Raw genomic sequence first — 15827 nt, 5'->3', positions numbered from 1 at the left:
GTAGCATATAAACTGTCACAGCACCAGAGGATGACTCAAACTGTGGCATCCCTGAAGTGACAAAAGAATGAGGAGCCAACACAAAGCAGCGCTGAGTTTTCTTCTCTGACAAGCTCGTGCTTTGTGGTTACTCTGCAGTCATCCTCTGGAAGACGTCAGTTGCAGTCAGTACTGCTACAGTCGCGGAGAGATCAGATCTCACCTACAGGTTTTTGAAAATACTCTACTTCAGCCATTGTCTTTTGATCTAATTTAGTGCCCAAATAAAGTTTTTTTCCTCATATGATGTTGCTAATAGACACCTTAATTTCTTGCTTGATATTGCACACCAAATCTAAAAAGTTCACTTGACTAAAAAATGTGAACAGACTGCCAATTTCAGTACCAAATTAATTCAACCACTATCATATTTTGAAATCTGTCACATCACGCCAACAAGAATTCGAGTAACTCAAAACAGGACTGTGAGGCAGTACTTAGCCACAAAGCACAGCATACAGCTGTGAACATGTTTAGCTGGTTATATTTACATCTGACAAGGACGCTACATGATGGGAGCTCTGATGAAGCTGGAACATCACTGCATGTCCAGGTCATAAGACAAGAAGCTGAAAAGTCCAAGGATCAAAGAATCCAAAATCAAAGAGTTGGATTCATCATTGTTTATGAAGATGGTTGATGAGAACCATCTCTGAAAGTTTATGGACTGACATGATATATATGGAGTGTTATGTTACTTATTTAAAATTCACAATATCCTGGTTTTTCAACCAGTGAGGACAAAGCAACGAGAACTACAAATTAACAGAACTTTCATCTACAGCTGTGAAAATAAGCAGGTATAGATTCTTATGCACCAGCTCACCACTTTATTAGGTACATCTGTTCAACTGCAACTACTCAGATCACATGGCAGCAACTCTGTGTAATTAGGCATGTTGATACAAAGACAAGACCTGAAGTTCAGAATGAGGAAGAAAGGTGATTTAAGTGACTTTGAATGGGGAGTGGTCTCAGAACAGAGCACTACCACCAAATATGCACACTAACCAACCACTTTATTGGGTACATCTGTTGCAGCACTCGTTGACCATCACATGGGAGCACATTTATGTGTGTAGATTTGGGGAAAAAGTGATTTAAGTGACTTTGAATGGTTGTTGATGGCATAAAGGCTCATAGAGAATCATGCAAAAAAGAAAAACTACCCAGTGAGCGATAGTTATCTGTGTAAAAATGCTTTGATGATGCAGGAGATTAGTGAAGAATGTTACAACAATAGTATGAAGAAGACCATCTCTAAATGCACACCATGTTCAGCCCTGAAGCAGACAGGCTACAGCAGAGGAATACCACAATGAGCTGCCAAGAACAGGAAACTAGGACTAGAATTTGCATCTCCTCAGCAATTAAAACTTCTCAGACCAGGCAACACTGGAAAAAAAACATTGCCTGGTCTGATGAGTCTAGATTTCCCTGTGAGAATTCGAATGGTAGGGTCAGAATTTGGTGTAAACATCATGAAAGCAGGGGTGAATCCTGCCTTGTCACAAAGCTCAGATCATCTAAAACAGATTTTTTGAACATGACGATGAGTTCACTGTACTCAGATGGCCTTCACCCACAAATCTGAAGCAACTGTGTGATGCTATCACATCAATATGAATCCAAATCTCTAAAGAACGTTTTCAGGGGATTGTTGAACCAATGCCATGAGAATTAAGGCAGCTCAGGGGCCCAACCCTGTACTAGAAGGGTGTACCTAATAAAGTGGCAAGTGACTGTATAAAATGACACTGTCATGCTTTATTATGTAGGTATTTGTTGATATGATTTGAACTTGAAAAGCAGAAGTAACTGTTCTGTTACATAAAAACTGTCATTCTTAAAGACAGTATCGGATCAGTTTTAAATGCCACAGAAAGACCGCTATTATATGCAGGAGTTTGGAAAAAAACATGTTTTTTCCCCCTCACTGTGCTTTATTGGTTTTTATCAAAAAGTATCAACTAGTGCCGCCCTCGTTAAAATTTCATGCAGATATCTGGCAGTCTGTGAGGGAGTTATGAAACCAGCCTTTGAGCTTCTTTCAGTCTCTCCGATGCCTGGAGGAGGCTGAAGACAAGAGTAGCAAGCTGCTATTAAAAAACTATATTACTAATTTGGACAAAAAGTAGATGGACAAATTGCATAACAGCGGGAGTGATGATCTTAACCATCTATCCTGCTATCAAATTCAGGGTTGTGTTGGGGGGCTGGAGGCTATCTCAGCTGTCATATGGCAAGAGGAAAAGTCATCAGCCTGTTGCAGGGTTTTATTATTTAGAAACGTCTGTGAAGGTTCTCAGTCATCCAGGTCATCGTAGTCAAAGGAGCTTGTAAAGAAAAGCGTCTGGACTTCTTTAAGTTGCTTGAAGACGTTTCACCTCTCATCCGAGAAGCTTCTTTCAGTTCTATTATTTAGAACCCCCCCCCCAAAAAAAACCAAAAAAAAACCAAAACAAAAAACCCTTAAGTTGAATTTGAAAACTACAGAAACTACAGCTCAAAGGAGGAGCTTCTCTCGTGCCGGCCCAAAACCACATGTATATTTTTAGATATGAAACCACATGAATTATTTATGTAGACCTACAGGCCCTGCAAAAATAGCAAAAACACCTGCCACATACTCACAACAGCTGCTTTGTTGACACTTTTTTTTGCATTGTTCACCTGCCAGTTAGCGGCTATTACAAATAAGTTTGGGGTTTTTGTAACGTACACCCTGAAGCCACAACTACTTTACACAGGTCACTGTATGAGCCAGTGTGCGAAAATGATAGCTCTATACATCCTCTGCTATCTGAATTCTGATGATCATTGCAAGGAAATTATTGACTGGTAAATATCAATGTGCTGGCCTGACCGTCGGTGCTGTGCAATTTTCTGCAATATGATGTTACACTATAAACAACACAACAGCAGGTGACCTAAAAAACTGGAAACAGCCCATGCAATATAAAGACTCAGCACCAAAATGAACGAATTCTGTAGAATCTGACAGATTATAGGCCCATTCAAACATTCAGTGAAATTACTGTGAGCTGGAGGTCACCTTATGAAATGCAGTGCTTTACTGCTAATACTAGCTATACCCATGAAATTAAATTAAGCACCACACCTACTATTTAGGATTTTCAAAATAAATATTCTACTGTACAAAATGTCCAGTTAAATAAAATAAAATAAATTTAGAAAATCCTCCTTAACCATGTTTTCTTTTTGAAACTCTGCGATTATATGTGTTTTTCCCCAGACAAAGCAATTTTATTTTATTTCTCGCTGTTGCATTCCACAGATTCTATTGATTCTTCTCTCTCACAGTCTCTTTGTGTTTGACTGCAATCACTGACTTGGGCGTGATAGGAGCACAAAACCTCAGGAGCTGCAGGAAAGACAGATGAGCCACCAAACAAACCATAGTCCCCAGTGAGCACAGCTGTGACAGAAAATGAGAAGTAATTTATACACTGAAACTTACCAAGCCCTCAAGAATTTACTGTCACAACAACCAACATTGCCAATCTCTAAGAAAAAAATAAAAATAAAACTCAATGTTCCACTGAATAACCTTGGCTTTCTCCTTAACTGTGTACAAATCTGTGGCAGCGTGCACACTATCTACCTCCTTTGCTCCACCCCACGCCAGCGTGCATTTATGCTGAAATTCTGAGTGGCCTTCCCCATACATGTATGAACAAACACAGTTCAAGCAACACTTGAAAAGCCTCCTCTGTTGCACTGTTTACACAGCACTCTAGAAAACTGAGCGACCTTGTGTTAGCTGTAAAATTACTCTGTATATGAGCCACATAGACCTCTGACAAAACAGCTTTGAGTCATATTTTTTTCACTGTGAAGTTGTGCCATAAGTCACTCTTATTCAGCTGGATTTATGAATCCTGCTCGGGTGCACTGATAACTACCATAAATATTCAATATTACATGTGAAACAAAGCAAAATCCTCCATAATCCTGTTTGCTTTGACCACTATCTGTTGAGCATGAGATGCTGAGCTCCAGCCATGATTGAATCTGAAAATGGATATCACACACACCTACATCCACTCAGCATGAGAGATACACACAGTCATAAAGGCACATTATTCACAGTCCTGGCTTATGACTTGTCGCCTGTGAAGCTAATGAGTTCTACTGCATATTAGGTTTATCATAGAAACAACAGACCATCTTTTATAACTTGTAGAAGACTCAAGAGTCTGGAGACCAAAGTGATCTATTGTTGTTCATATTGTCTCATGTCCAGACCTTCAAATAAATAAATATATAAATACCAGTTGCTTGTTAAACTATAGGACATACATTTAAGGTCAAGCGCTTTTACATTTATCCAGTTTATCGATGGGTTGTTAAACTTTGATGACTCTGCTGAAGTGTTTCGAAGAACATTACAACTAAAAATTCACATTCACCTGATTTGCTCGGCTGAAAGATCATAATCAATCAAATAACTTCCAGAGGGTTTGAGAGTCATCATTGCATAAGAGAAAATTACAAGGCCAAAGAGTTTTTCTTGGACGAGAGAGAGAGAAAGAAAACACACTCACCTTGAGCTACAGATGGACACGATCGGTGAACAGATGTTTAACTACAGGAAAGGCCACAGCCGGAGAAGAGATAGTCAATTTAGAGCCCCAACCAAACAGCCTGGCTACTCTACTATGACAAGTACACACATGCACCATCCAGCCGCGCTGAAAAGCATCAGTCTCTCCACCGCTGTACGGAGGAGGGAGAAGAGAGGCGACTGACTGAGGCCAACTCCAATTAAACTGCAAAGCAAAGCTCGGCGTCAACTTAAAGGGGCGGCGTTTCTATCACTGACATGTTTCCGTGACGCATAGACGTGTATAGGAGGTCCCCAAAGCGCAAGGACACACAGTGTAGAAGTTATCTTCATATTTTACATGCAGTCCTGTTAATTAATGCGTTATAGTGGATCTTAGAGGATAAATATTTTATTTGACTTTTTTATTTTATTTTATTTGACTATTCACATTAGTAAATATCACAAAAATGGCTAAATAACTGTCATTAGAAGCGATAAATGAAGTTCAAACGACAAAAGTTAGCATATACCGCCACCTACTGGATACACTGCTGAATCACATCTGTACTGTTAAACAGTCAAAGCGTCTGCAAACAGATTAAAATGCAAACATACAACAGTTGAGTAAATAGGTACTTTTTTTTATACCTTTAAGTCATTTCACGTGATTTAAGTATAGACTTATTGCATAATTATGACAGCAGACAGAAACAGAACTCAACAAAAGCCATATAATTTTTATTTCCATCCCGTCGACAAACTGATATTGTCTCCATTATTAAACAGCAAACTGTGCATGTCTACTTTGCTTTGTGAGCCATTATTCTTTTTCAGTGAAAGTCTGAATGAGACGCTGTTGTATCAGTGAAGGCTGCAGGCTTGCACCTCAAGGACATACTGTCATAAAAAAAAATCATTTCACACAAGTCAGCCTGACTGCAACAGATTTTGTGCAAAAGAGCCTTTTTTTCCTTTCACAGTGGCACGCTGGAAGGTTACTGCGGCACCTATAATACGCAGAGTTGGATTCCATAACACAGGCAGCACAATGCTCTGTGCTGCACTCTGTGTTACATTTGCTGGAAAAATCAGCCTCGTATTTTTCTCTCTCTCTCTGTAAAATTGGAAAGGTTACAGGGAAGACTAAAGTATTCATCTGTGCAGCATTATGAATCTGGTACAGCTGAATTGCTTCTGTGTGCACTGTGCAGGCTGGCTGAAAAGTGAGCTTTGAAGGCTGTTGTTTTTATTTTACTTGATACAATTAGCCACAGCTTGTAAGAGACCAGTACTGTAAAATAAATCCTGAGCTCTAATGCAAATGAAATGTGTGAAACTAAAGAGCAAATTAACAATGCTTCCGACATGGATGAAACACTTACTGTGCTCGCAGTAATATGTTTATTCTAATTAGCTTCAGTCTGAAAGAAAAACAAAAAACAAATTGCATTCTTATACAGTTACAGAGAAACATTAAATGTGACTATAGTCATATGAGGGATTGCACAAAATAGGCTGTATTCCTTATGGTCAGTCCATGAAAGTCCATTTTAGTTGTGCCAAGAAGTCTTTATTGCGGTTTTATGTAACAATAACCTATATTGAAACCTGTAATAAATTGCTCTATAGGTGCAATAACGCTTCTGAAAAACTGTCCACTGCATCTTTGGTTATGAAAAGTCACACTTAAGTAATGTTAAATACATGCAGTCATTTAAATTTTAATACTAAGTTACTTTCAGGATTCAGGTTATTAGAACTGCTATTGCTTTACTGAGATATTAAAATTATGTTTATAAGGCCATATGGGAGCTGCAGTGGTTAGTACTGTTGCCTCACAGCACAAAGGCCCTGGGTTTCAATCCACCAGCTGGACAGGGCCTTCCTATGTGGAGTTTGTATGCTCTCCCCGTCCTCAGGTTTCCTCCCACAGTCCAAAAACGTGTATGTGGTTAGGTTAATTGGCTGTAGGTGTAAATGTGAGAGTGGTAAACTGTCCAGGGTGTACCATGCCGTTTCTCCTCTGACAGCTGGGAACAACTCTATCCATCCTTGCAATTCTGAATTGGGTAAATGGGGAAAATGGCTGGATGGAAGGTCATCCATGGATGTAGTAGCAGTTAATCCCATAGAAGTTGTGTTTTTTCCCACAGACTACGTTGTCTCTATGGTTCACAGCGGCATGAGTGATGGAGCTGTTGAACTTGCGATGAGCCTCTGACTTGCTGAATGAATGTTGAAGGTCTAATAGGGTCAGGGCTGCACCTGATTTACCCACAGTCCCAATGGAAGAACTGCCTGGCAGGACAGGAGAGCGTGGCATGATGCACGGATTAGAGTTGCCATGTAGCCGCTCTCTGTCCTCTGCTCCTGGTAACAATTTGGGATGTGATTCCCTGCTTGTCTGGTCTTTGTCTTCAAGTAGTGGACTACAGCTGGGTATATTTCTTCCAACTTTAAAAAGTTTTTTGTCACTTAGCACATCCTTTACACAGATGCTTTCCTCTCTGTTGACTTCTATCCCTCCTTGGGGATGTAGGCGGTTGGACAGGTCCCAGAGTTGCTCTGTGTTTGTGATCTTGGCAGCGTTAGCCTCTTGGTTGCTCTGTGATGGGGATCCTTGCATGACATTGTCAAACTGGACTTTGCAGTTTTCCCTCTTTCTGCCCTTATGCGCAGAGCATTTGCACTGAGCTTGCTGCTTGCGTAAGACCTCCTGGGACAGCTCAGTCTGCTGTGCCTTTGTAGAGTTAGTGCTGCACTCTGATTGAGTATGACCCATTTGGTTCAGATCTGGTGCCTCATTACGCATAGCTGTGATCTCTTGTGGTTGGTTCACAGCAGGCGAGGCAATGCTTTGGTTTAGAGTTGGAGATGTATTTTGGAGTTCAGCAGCAGTGGGACTGCAGCTGCTCCTCCTGACATTGCTCCCCAGTCTTTTTCTACATCCTTGCCTTGCTTTAGAAGGAACAAACACAGGATGTGACCTTTCTTGCTGCAGGGAAAATAATTAGACTTATTAGTGTTCTGGTCTGTTAATACTACCATATAATAAATGCAATGGCTTTTACCAGGTTTGACGTGTGTGAATTAATCCCAGCAAAGTTAGTCATTTTTTCCTTGAAATCATCTGTCATAAAAGGATTTGCTGGCCCTGATCCTTAAAACAAGATTTCACATTAATGTCAGATTTTGGATTACTGCACAAAATACAATATCAACTACAGAACGTTACACATTACAAATGCAGATGCAGAGGGGTAATAATATACCATTAATACTCCCAAAAGACTTGAGAGAAAAAGTTTTAGCTGGGTGCTGCTAACCAAATGCACATCACTGATTGATCATCAGTAAGTGTGAGAACCTCTGCGAGTCCTGTCAGTTTGCTGGTCTGGAGCATTCAGGTGTGTGTCACAGTGAGAAAAGACATCAACAATGATCTTAGAGAAACAGGAAGATTGAACAAGTATGAAAGCCTCATCTCTCTAAAAAGAACATGGCAACAAACCTTAGTTTTTCAAAGTTGTATCTGAACAAATCACAGGACTTCTGGAACAATGTCCTTTGGACACACAAGAATAAAGTGGAGCTGCTTGGCCATAATGTACAAAACCACATTTGACAAACAACAAGAAATGCAAACATAGCATATCAGCAGAAACACATCAAACCAACTGTTGGGTCCAGTGGTGGAAGGCTGCTGATTTGGACCTCAACCTAATTGAAATGCTGTGGCATGACATTAAGAGAGCTGTGTATAAACGAAATTTCAAAAATCTCAGATTAACTGATGCAACATTGTAAAGAAGACTTGGCCAAGATTCCTCTACAATGATGTGAGAGATAAAGTCATAAAGAAATGATAACTTCAAGGTACTGTTGCTAAAAGGTGCTTGACCAGATACTGAATCACAGGGTGTACTTAGTTTTTCCCCTCATTGCTTCTGCATTTTGGCTTTTTTTTGTTAAATATATAACAGCACGGTGTAATATTTCATGTGCTGTATGTGAATAATTTAGAACCTGCTAAATACAGGAAGATTTTTCATCAATTCAATTCAATTCAATTTTATTTATATAGCGCCAAATCACAACAGTTGCCTCAAGGTGCTTTATATTGTACAGTAGATCCTACAATAATAGATACAGAGAAAAGCCCAACAATCATATGACCCCCTATGAGCAAGCACTTTGGCAACAGTGGGAAGGAAAAACTCCCCTTTAACAGGAAGAAACCTCCGGCAGAACCAGGCTCAGGGAGGGGCGGCCATCTGCTGCGACCGGTTGGGGTGAGAGAAGGAAAACAGGATAAAGACATGCTGTGGAAGAGAGACAGAGATTAATAACAGATATGATTCAATGCAGAGAGGTCTGTTAACACATAGTGAGTGAGAAAGGTGACTGGAAAGGAAAAACTCAATGCATCATGGGAATCCCCGGCAGCCTACGTCTCTTGCAGCGTAACTAAGGGTGGATTCAGGGTCACCTGGTCCAGCCCTAACTATATGCTTTGGCAAAAAGGAAAGTTTTAAGCCTAATCTTAAAAGTAGAGATAGTGTCTGTCTCCCGAATCCAAACTGGAAGCTGGTTTCACAGAAGAGGGGCCTGAAAACTGAAGGCTCTCCCTCCCATTCTACTTTTAAATACTCTAGGAACAACAAGTAAGCCTGCAGTGTGAGAGCGAAGTGCTCTAATAGGGTGATATGGTACTACAAGGTCATTAAGATATGTCCTGATAGATAAAACTGATGAATTGAATCAAGACATACTTTCTGTTTAACAAGGATTTATTTTTTCAGTATTTTCACTTCTTACCTGTGTAGTGCATTTGGTAGGAAGTGACCCAAAGGGTCTTCTCCATGTTTTTCAGGATGTTGCTTGTCCTCTCCGACAGCGTCAAATCCCAGTCTCGAAGTTTCAGGTTGGGCAGCACCATCTTTGGGGGAGTGGGGTAGAAAACCTGGCTCTCTCCCTTTGCTGGTTTTGCATGCTGGTGGAAGGCGGAAGACACTTTATGCTTCGATTAACGTCAGTGAAACTGTGAAGTCATTGATATTTCATCACTCACATCAAAAAAGCCATGTTCTCCTGTCCACATAACAGGCTTCTTCCTTGTTTTCAGTGGTGTTTCTAAGCTCTCAAGTCTATATGGAGCACCTAGGTGTGAAAAAAGAAGCATCTTAAAGACCTAACCATTCTACCACTCCCTTTTATCAGAATATCCCACCTTTAGTTTTGCTTAGCAGAGTGATATCAGGTGCACTATTTGGGATACTGAGGTTGAGGAAAGATTGAGACGCAGCTCTGACTCCTGTATGTGGGTCATCTGGTGAGTGGAAGGATGGGAACATTGCAAAACGAGAGATGTGCGATGAATAGGGATGCTCTTTTGGGATGGCAATCTTTATCATTTTCTCCCTATGAAAGGCACAAAGACAAGAAAGGGTCGAATTATGTGCAAAAACAAATCAGTTTATCATTATGGAAAGAGTACTCACGCTATATTTATGTCCGTTGGTTTTGGTATTCTGGTAAAAAAAAACAAAAAACACCTGTTATTATGTATCACCACAAACGCAGGAAGAGGAAGTTTGTGATTATAATATTTATATAAAATCAGCAGCTACTTACAGTTGGTCATTAAGTCGAACATGACTTTTGTTTCTGCCATCACTGCTGTTACAGCGTTGATTGGTGATACTCCTGTGAAGGTGAAATAATAATATAATTATACTACATTTGATATATTACATTATAAATTCTAAGACTGTCTCATAATGAAGCCAGCATCACACTCACCCAGGTATGGTTCCTCCATAACCGCAGGGATAATGTCTATTTAAATCAGCCCTGAATCCACTGGTGAGTGAAGGCTCCATGTGGCTGCTGAAGACCTGACTCATAATCAGTGAATGTGAAGGAAGGATAAAGCCCTAAAAACCCCCACTAGTATAGAAGGACAAAGAGACGATGTTTGTAATTGCACACAAGTTTAGCTTGAGACACAGTACTTAACAAATTTATTAGACCATCTGTCATAAAAGCAAGAAAACACGCATATTTTAGAAAAAAAATGTAAGTTTTTTTGTTTGTTTTTTTTACAAAAAATTATGTTGTTACTTATTAGGAAAATCTAATGTTTCACTTCTCTGGATAGTCAGAAAGCACAGACAAGACAATTTAGCAAAGAACCTATTATTTAATTGCATCTTTAGGCACTTTATTGCTAGTAGCTATCATTTGTTTCTATGTCTTTAGATGAATCTATGAAAAATGCCAGCAGTAACACTAGGGGATTCCCCCCCCCCCCCCCCCCCCCCAAAAAAAAAAAAAAAAAAAAATCTACATCAGATGAACAGGATCTGCAAGTTATGTCCTTAACCAAAAGGGAAAAAATCCATGAAAGCCCTGAAACAGGACCCGAGAGATGCATCTGGCCTTTCGGTTGATCTGTTTACTGTCCTGAAATGATCTCAGTGGAAGTGTGGCTGTCAAGAAGCCCTCCTTAAGGAAGGGAAACAAGGAGAAGAAGGCTGAGGTATGGCAAATTCTACAATAACTCCCCTGAAAAAGTGGCAACAGGTCTTATGGAGTGATAATTTCCAGCCATCTGCAAACCATGGGACAAAAAGTAGCTAACATCCAAAGAAAGGCTTTGAATCTCAAAGAAGCCTGGACAGCTACTTAAAGAAATAAAAATATCATTGGATCTATTTCCCATTTTCATAGAAAAACATGAAGTGAGGGGCAGCCTAAGACTTTTGTGCATTATTTTATATATACAGCGAATAATCTTCTAGAGTATACTTGCTGTTTAATCATTAATTAATATAAATTACTATTTTCGTAATATTAACTTACCTGGACAGTGGTGTAAAGGAAGTCCAGAGAAGTTCCGAGTATCTGTCTGTGATAAACACATACGGGCAAATGTCTTGTTGAGCGACACCCAATCCAGCCCACTGTGTGTAGTACTGATGTCACTTAAAAGCAACTGTAAAACTAACCTAACTAAACACTGACTACTCTAAGACCAGTGCGATATAATTTTTACAGTTCTTTAAGCGTTATTGTTCAAGAATCAAGTCTCGGCTGATTTACTAATATTACTTACAATCACTGCTGAGAACGCCCATCATCCAGTCATCCAGTGTGGATCTGATAATATTACGCATTCACAGCTCAGTGAATGGGTGCAAAGAAAATGAAGCTGGCTCTGACTAGCACACACCGACACCAGATACAAGCTGTGCGACTGGTGTTGGGTTGCAGGAGTCGTATTTCATTGTGTCCATTCCTGCGCAACACAAGGACTGAAATAGATCCAGATTATGTGCATTAGTGAATGCCCCCAAACTGTCCATCAAACTTACATTTGATGGACAGTGTTGGCATGCCAAAAAGTAACACGTGTGGGGCGCCATTTGTAAAGTGAAACATGCTGAAATTAACAGCAACATTTTTCCACATTTAGCTCAAAACCTTACAAAAACATGTTTTTTCCCGAGTCATTTTTTACAATATTTAGTAAAATATTTGTAACTTTTCATATTTAAATCTAAATGTTAAATGTTAAATCTAAATGTTAAATGTTAAATCTAAATATTATATTTAAATCTAAATGTTAAATGTTAAATCTAAATATTATATTTAAATCTAAATGTCAAATGTTAAATCTAAATGTTATATATTAAATCTAAATGTTAAATGTTAAATCTAAATGTTATATATTAAATCTAAATGTTAAATGTTAAATCTAAATGTTATATATTAAATCTAAATGTTAAATGTTAAATCTAAATGTTAAATGTTAAATCTAAATGTTACAGGAAACTAAATATTTAGTTTTCTGTTTTCATTTTCCATGTTTCACTTTACAAACTGCGCCTCATAGTTTCTTGTATTTTTTTTTTTATTTTTTTTATTTTTTTTAAGTTTTATTGAGTGATAGTGCTTTGGAGAAAACCTCTAAAGTTCTTTCAAAGTTTTTCTTTGGACATTAGCTGCTTTTTCACTTACTTTTAGTCCAGTCCTTGTACCTGATTGTTTTCAGAGGAATGTCTAATTGTTAATTAAGCCATTAAACACAGACCTATTCAGTCACTGAGGGGATTAACCAGTGTTATGTCTACACATAACAGACAACAGTATCTGAATCTCATGTCCTTAAGAAATAGGAAAAAAAAATATCCAACAAAGACTCAGGTAGGATCTGAGTGATGCATTTGGCCCTTGATCCACCTACTGTTCACTGAAGTCTCATAAGAAATGGGCTCAGTAGAAGGGAGGCTGTCATTAAGCTTTCTTAAGGAAAGGCTCAGATATGTCAGATTACACAAGAACTGCACAGAAAATTTGTGTCAACCAGTTTGATGGTTAGATGGATCAAGATTTGATTCAAGTTCAAATTGTTATCAATATGTACAGAGGAGATCAGGAGAGCGATACCACAGTGACTGTGTACAAAACACAGTGGAGGCTCCATCATGGTTTGGGGAAATATTTCAGGAAGTGTTGTTGGGGACTTGATGGAATTGATGGAATTATGAACACAGAAAAGTACAGACAGATTTTCATCCACTATGCAACAGCTTCTTTTTTCAATATGACAATGATGCCAAACACACTGTTAATGCAATAAAAGCATACCTGGATGGAATAACACACAATTAAACTGTGAGTCATGGAAAGGCCTCCCCAGCGCTCAGACCTCAACATTATTGAAGCAGTGTGGGATCATTTTGACAGAGAACAAAACAAAAAAGCAGCCAACATCCAAGAGGAGCTTTGAATGTCCTTCAAGAAGCCTGGGGAACTATTTCTGAAGACTTTAAAGAAATGCCATGAAGCTTTGCCTAAGAGAGTTCAGGCTGTGTTTGGATTATACCAAATATTGACTGTCAGCCTTGTTAGAATTGTACACACTGCTGTTTTACCATATACGTGGTATTTCCTTGTAAATTCCTGCACTTACTTCCTGTTAAAGAAATAAAGGTGATTGAAAAACTTTTATTCCTGCTGAGCCAGCTCTTTCATGTGTAATGATAGCAAATTGATATAATCCAACAATTTTCCTTTTCACACTTGTCCCCAAAAACAATTACATTCGTTTTTAATTTGAAAACAAGATTTATGATATTAAACCCCCTGAAAATGTTTCTTTATTATGTAACATAAAATATCTATGGCTAAACAAGTAACAACAAAACATAGGCACATTACATTTAAAGCTGCTGTGATATGCTCTGCCTTTATGCACAGTGACCAAAAGTCCACTACGGCATTAGATTCACATTCAGATGTTACTGGATCCAGATTTGCTTAATATGTGAAAATTATGGGAGAGACCTTTCCAGACCAGACCAGCTCTCAAATAAAACAACAAAAATGGTTTGAACCACTGCAAACACTCTATTATTCATGCAGGGTCTTTTTTATGCCTAGTAGTAAGAAGTTTATTGAAGAATACACACTAAATCCAGAAACCTGAAAATTGCATTAAAATACCAGTTTTTCAATCAATGCGTGCGGCTGCCTTTTATTGAACGCGATTTGGACTGCTTTCCAAGCAGCAAACCTTGTTTGTTAACTCACAAGACCCATTCTGCATTCTGCTTTTTAATTGGGATTCTCAAGAGACCTTGTCCAAAGTCTCAGCAAAACATGCAAGTCCTATCAAGCAGCATAAGCTAAGTCCAGTAACCAATTACCCTGCTCTGGCCCAGCAGAGCTGCCGCTCTCTCTCTGGATTATAGTTCCCGCTGCTGCATTATAAATGTGCAGCTGCAGTGCTTTCCCTAATATTAGGTTATTGTGCAGATGGAAGTTGACAGTTAGTGGATGATTTGCAACAACAACAGGAAACCAGCCTTGTCTGTAGCTCTCATGCCAAGAACTTCAGACACATTGTGAAAAATTAGCTCACCACTTTCCAAAGGAAAATCATGTGACATTTGTTGATAAGATAAGATAAGATAAGATAAGATAAGATAAGATAAGATAAGATAAGATAAGATAAGATAAGATAACCTTTATTAGTCCCACACATGGGAAATTTGTTTTGTCACAGCAGGAAGTGGACAGTGCAAACGTTATATGGCAAAAATTATAATACAATAAGAATAAAATACTGTACACAACTGTACAGAATAGAATAAAATAAAATACTATATACAGTAGAATAAATAGAATAAAATATACAATAGGATAAAAATAGAATACAAATGCTTTATACAACTGAGTAAAAATACAACTTTGTCAGAAAAAGACTAACTTCACAAAAAAATAACCTCAAGGGTCAAAACCTGTTAAAGGAGAGCAGAAATTATGGTCTTATTATGGCCTAAATTATGGCCAATTATGTTGTAGTAATATTGCTTTTTGCAATTTTATTAAGCTATCTTACCCTGCAAACACAGCACAATCAGACACAAACAAAATTCAGCTTCAGTGCAAACAGATAAGGTCTCAGAATTACAGCCAGAAAACTTAATAACATCTAACAAAGTTAAAAATGTTCAAAGTTAAAAGCGAGGGAGGCAATTCATTGTTAAAGTCTGCAACCAAGAAATGCCTTCATGAATGGAAACACAGAGATTGGTTTACAGCAAGATGCAAACCACTGTTTACACTCAGTAAAAGATTAGACTTTGCCAAAAACCAGATAAAGGAGGCTGCATTATTTGACAAATGAAACAAAGATTATAGAATAATGGGAGAAGTATGGAGAAGGAAAGAAACAGCTAATGCGTCTGACAAACATGGTGACATGTGCATATATGGCTGCCAGTGGAACCGGGTCACTGGTGTTTATTGATGATGTGGCTGCTGATTAATTGAGAAGTGCACAGGGCTATATTCCCTGCTCAAACAACACTTCACGGTGGGAAATGGATAATGACTTAAAATCAGATTTAGTGGTGTACAGAGGCAAAACGACAAAAAAATAAATAAAAATGTTACTTTCTAACTGCTGAAAAAAGAGAATGTGTTGATGGTTGAAAGACAGACACACACACACTGACTCTTGCACTGGTCTTTGGTGCCCAGTTACAAATCCGTCCTTGTCTTGTTGGCGGACTATAAGCTTTCTGAAAGGACTTATGAAGACATTCATGATGTTTCTTTCATGTGAGCTGGGGATGAAAGAATAAAAGATGAACCTGTGAACTCACACTTCAAAGCTCACAGCTCGGGAGAATTTTTCTTTAATTTC

The 15827-nt window shown here is 38.6% G+C and overlaps 2 protein-coding genes across 4 annotated transcripts in view; both read right to left on the bottom strand.

Annotated features, from left to right (window-relative positions):
- The window catches only part of osbpl3b (oxysterol binding protein-like 3b), a 39432-nt gene extending 34605 nt beyond the window's left edge, over positions 1-4827 (bottom strand). For all 3 annotated transcript variants that reach the window (XM_084943218.1, XM_084943220.1, XM_084943219.1), the window contains exon 1: positions 4608-4827. The gene's annotated coding sequence lies outside the window, so the exon portion shown is untranslated. The remainder of the gene's footprint in view (positions 1-4607) is intronic.
- Positions 4828-5775: 948 nt separating this feature from the next.
- spmip4 (sperm microtubule inner protein 4) lies at positions 5776-10024 on the bottom strand. The gene is made up of 5 exons (XM_084944156.1): positions 9840-10024; positions 9681-9769; positions 9428-9602; positions 7681-7769; positions 5776-7604 (listed from the first exon to the last, which is right to left on the bottom strand). The coding sequence occupies exons 1-5, from the start codon at positions 10021-10023 to the stop codon at positions 6708-6710; spliced, it is 1434 nt and encodes a 477-aa protein (XP_084800282.1). The 5' UTR covers position 10024; the 3' UTR covers positions 5776-6707.
- Between the last annotated feature and the right edge of the window lie 5803 nt (positions 10025-15827).

This window comes from Perissodus microlepis, chromosome 11 (genome assembly GCF_051167445.1).
Source record: "Perissodus microlepis isolate ML-2025 ecotype Zambia chromosome 11, ASM5116744v1, whole genome shotgun sequence".
In the NCBI taxonomy this organism is placed as follows: Eukaryota; Metazoa; Chordata; class Actinopteri; order Cichliformes; family Cichlidae; genus Perissodus; species Perissodus microlepis.
Note: the sequence above shows the minus strand (reverse complement) of the source record. Positions and strands in the feature narration are given on the sequence as shown.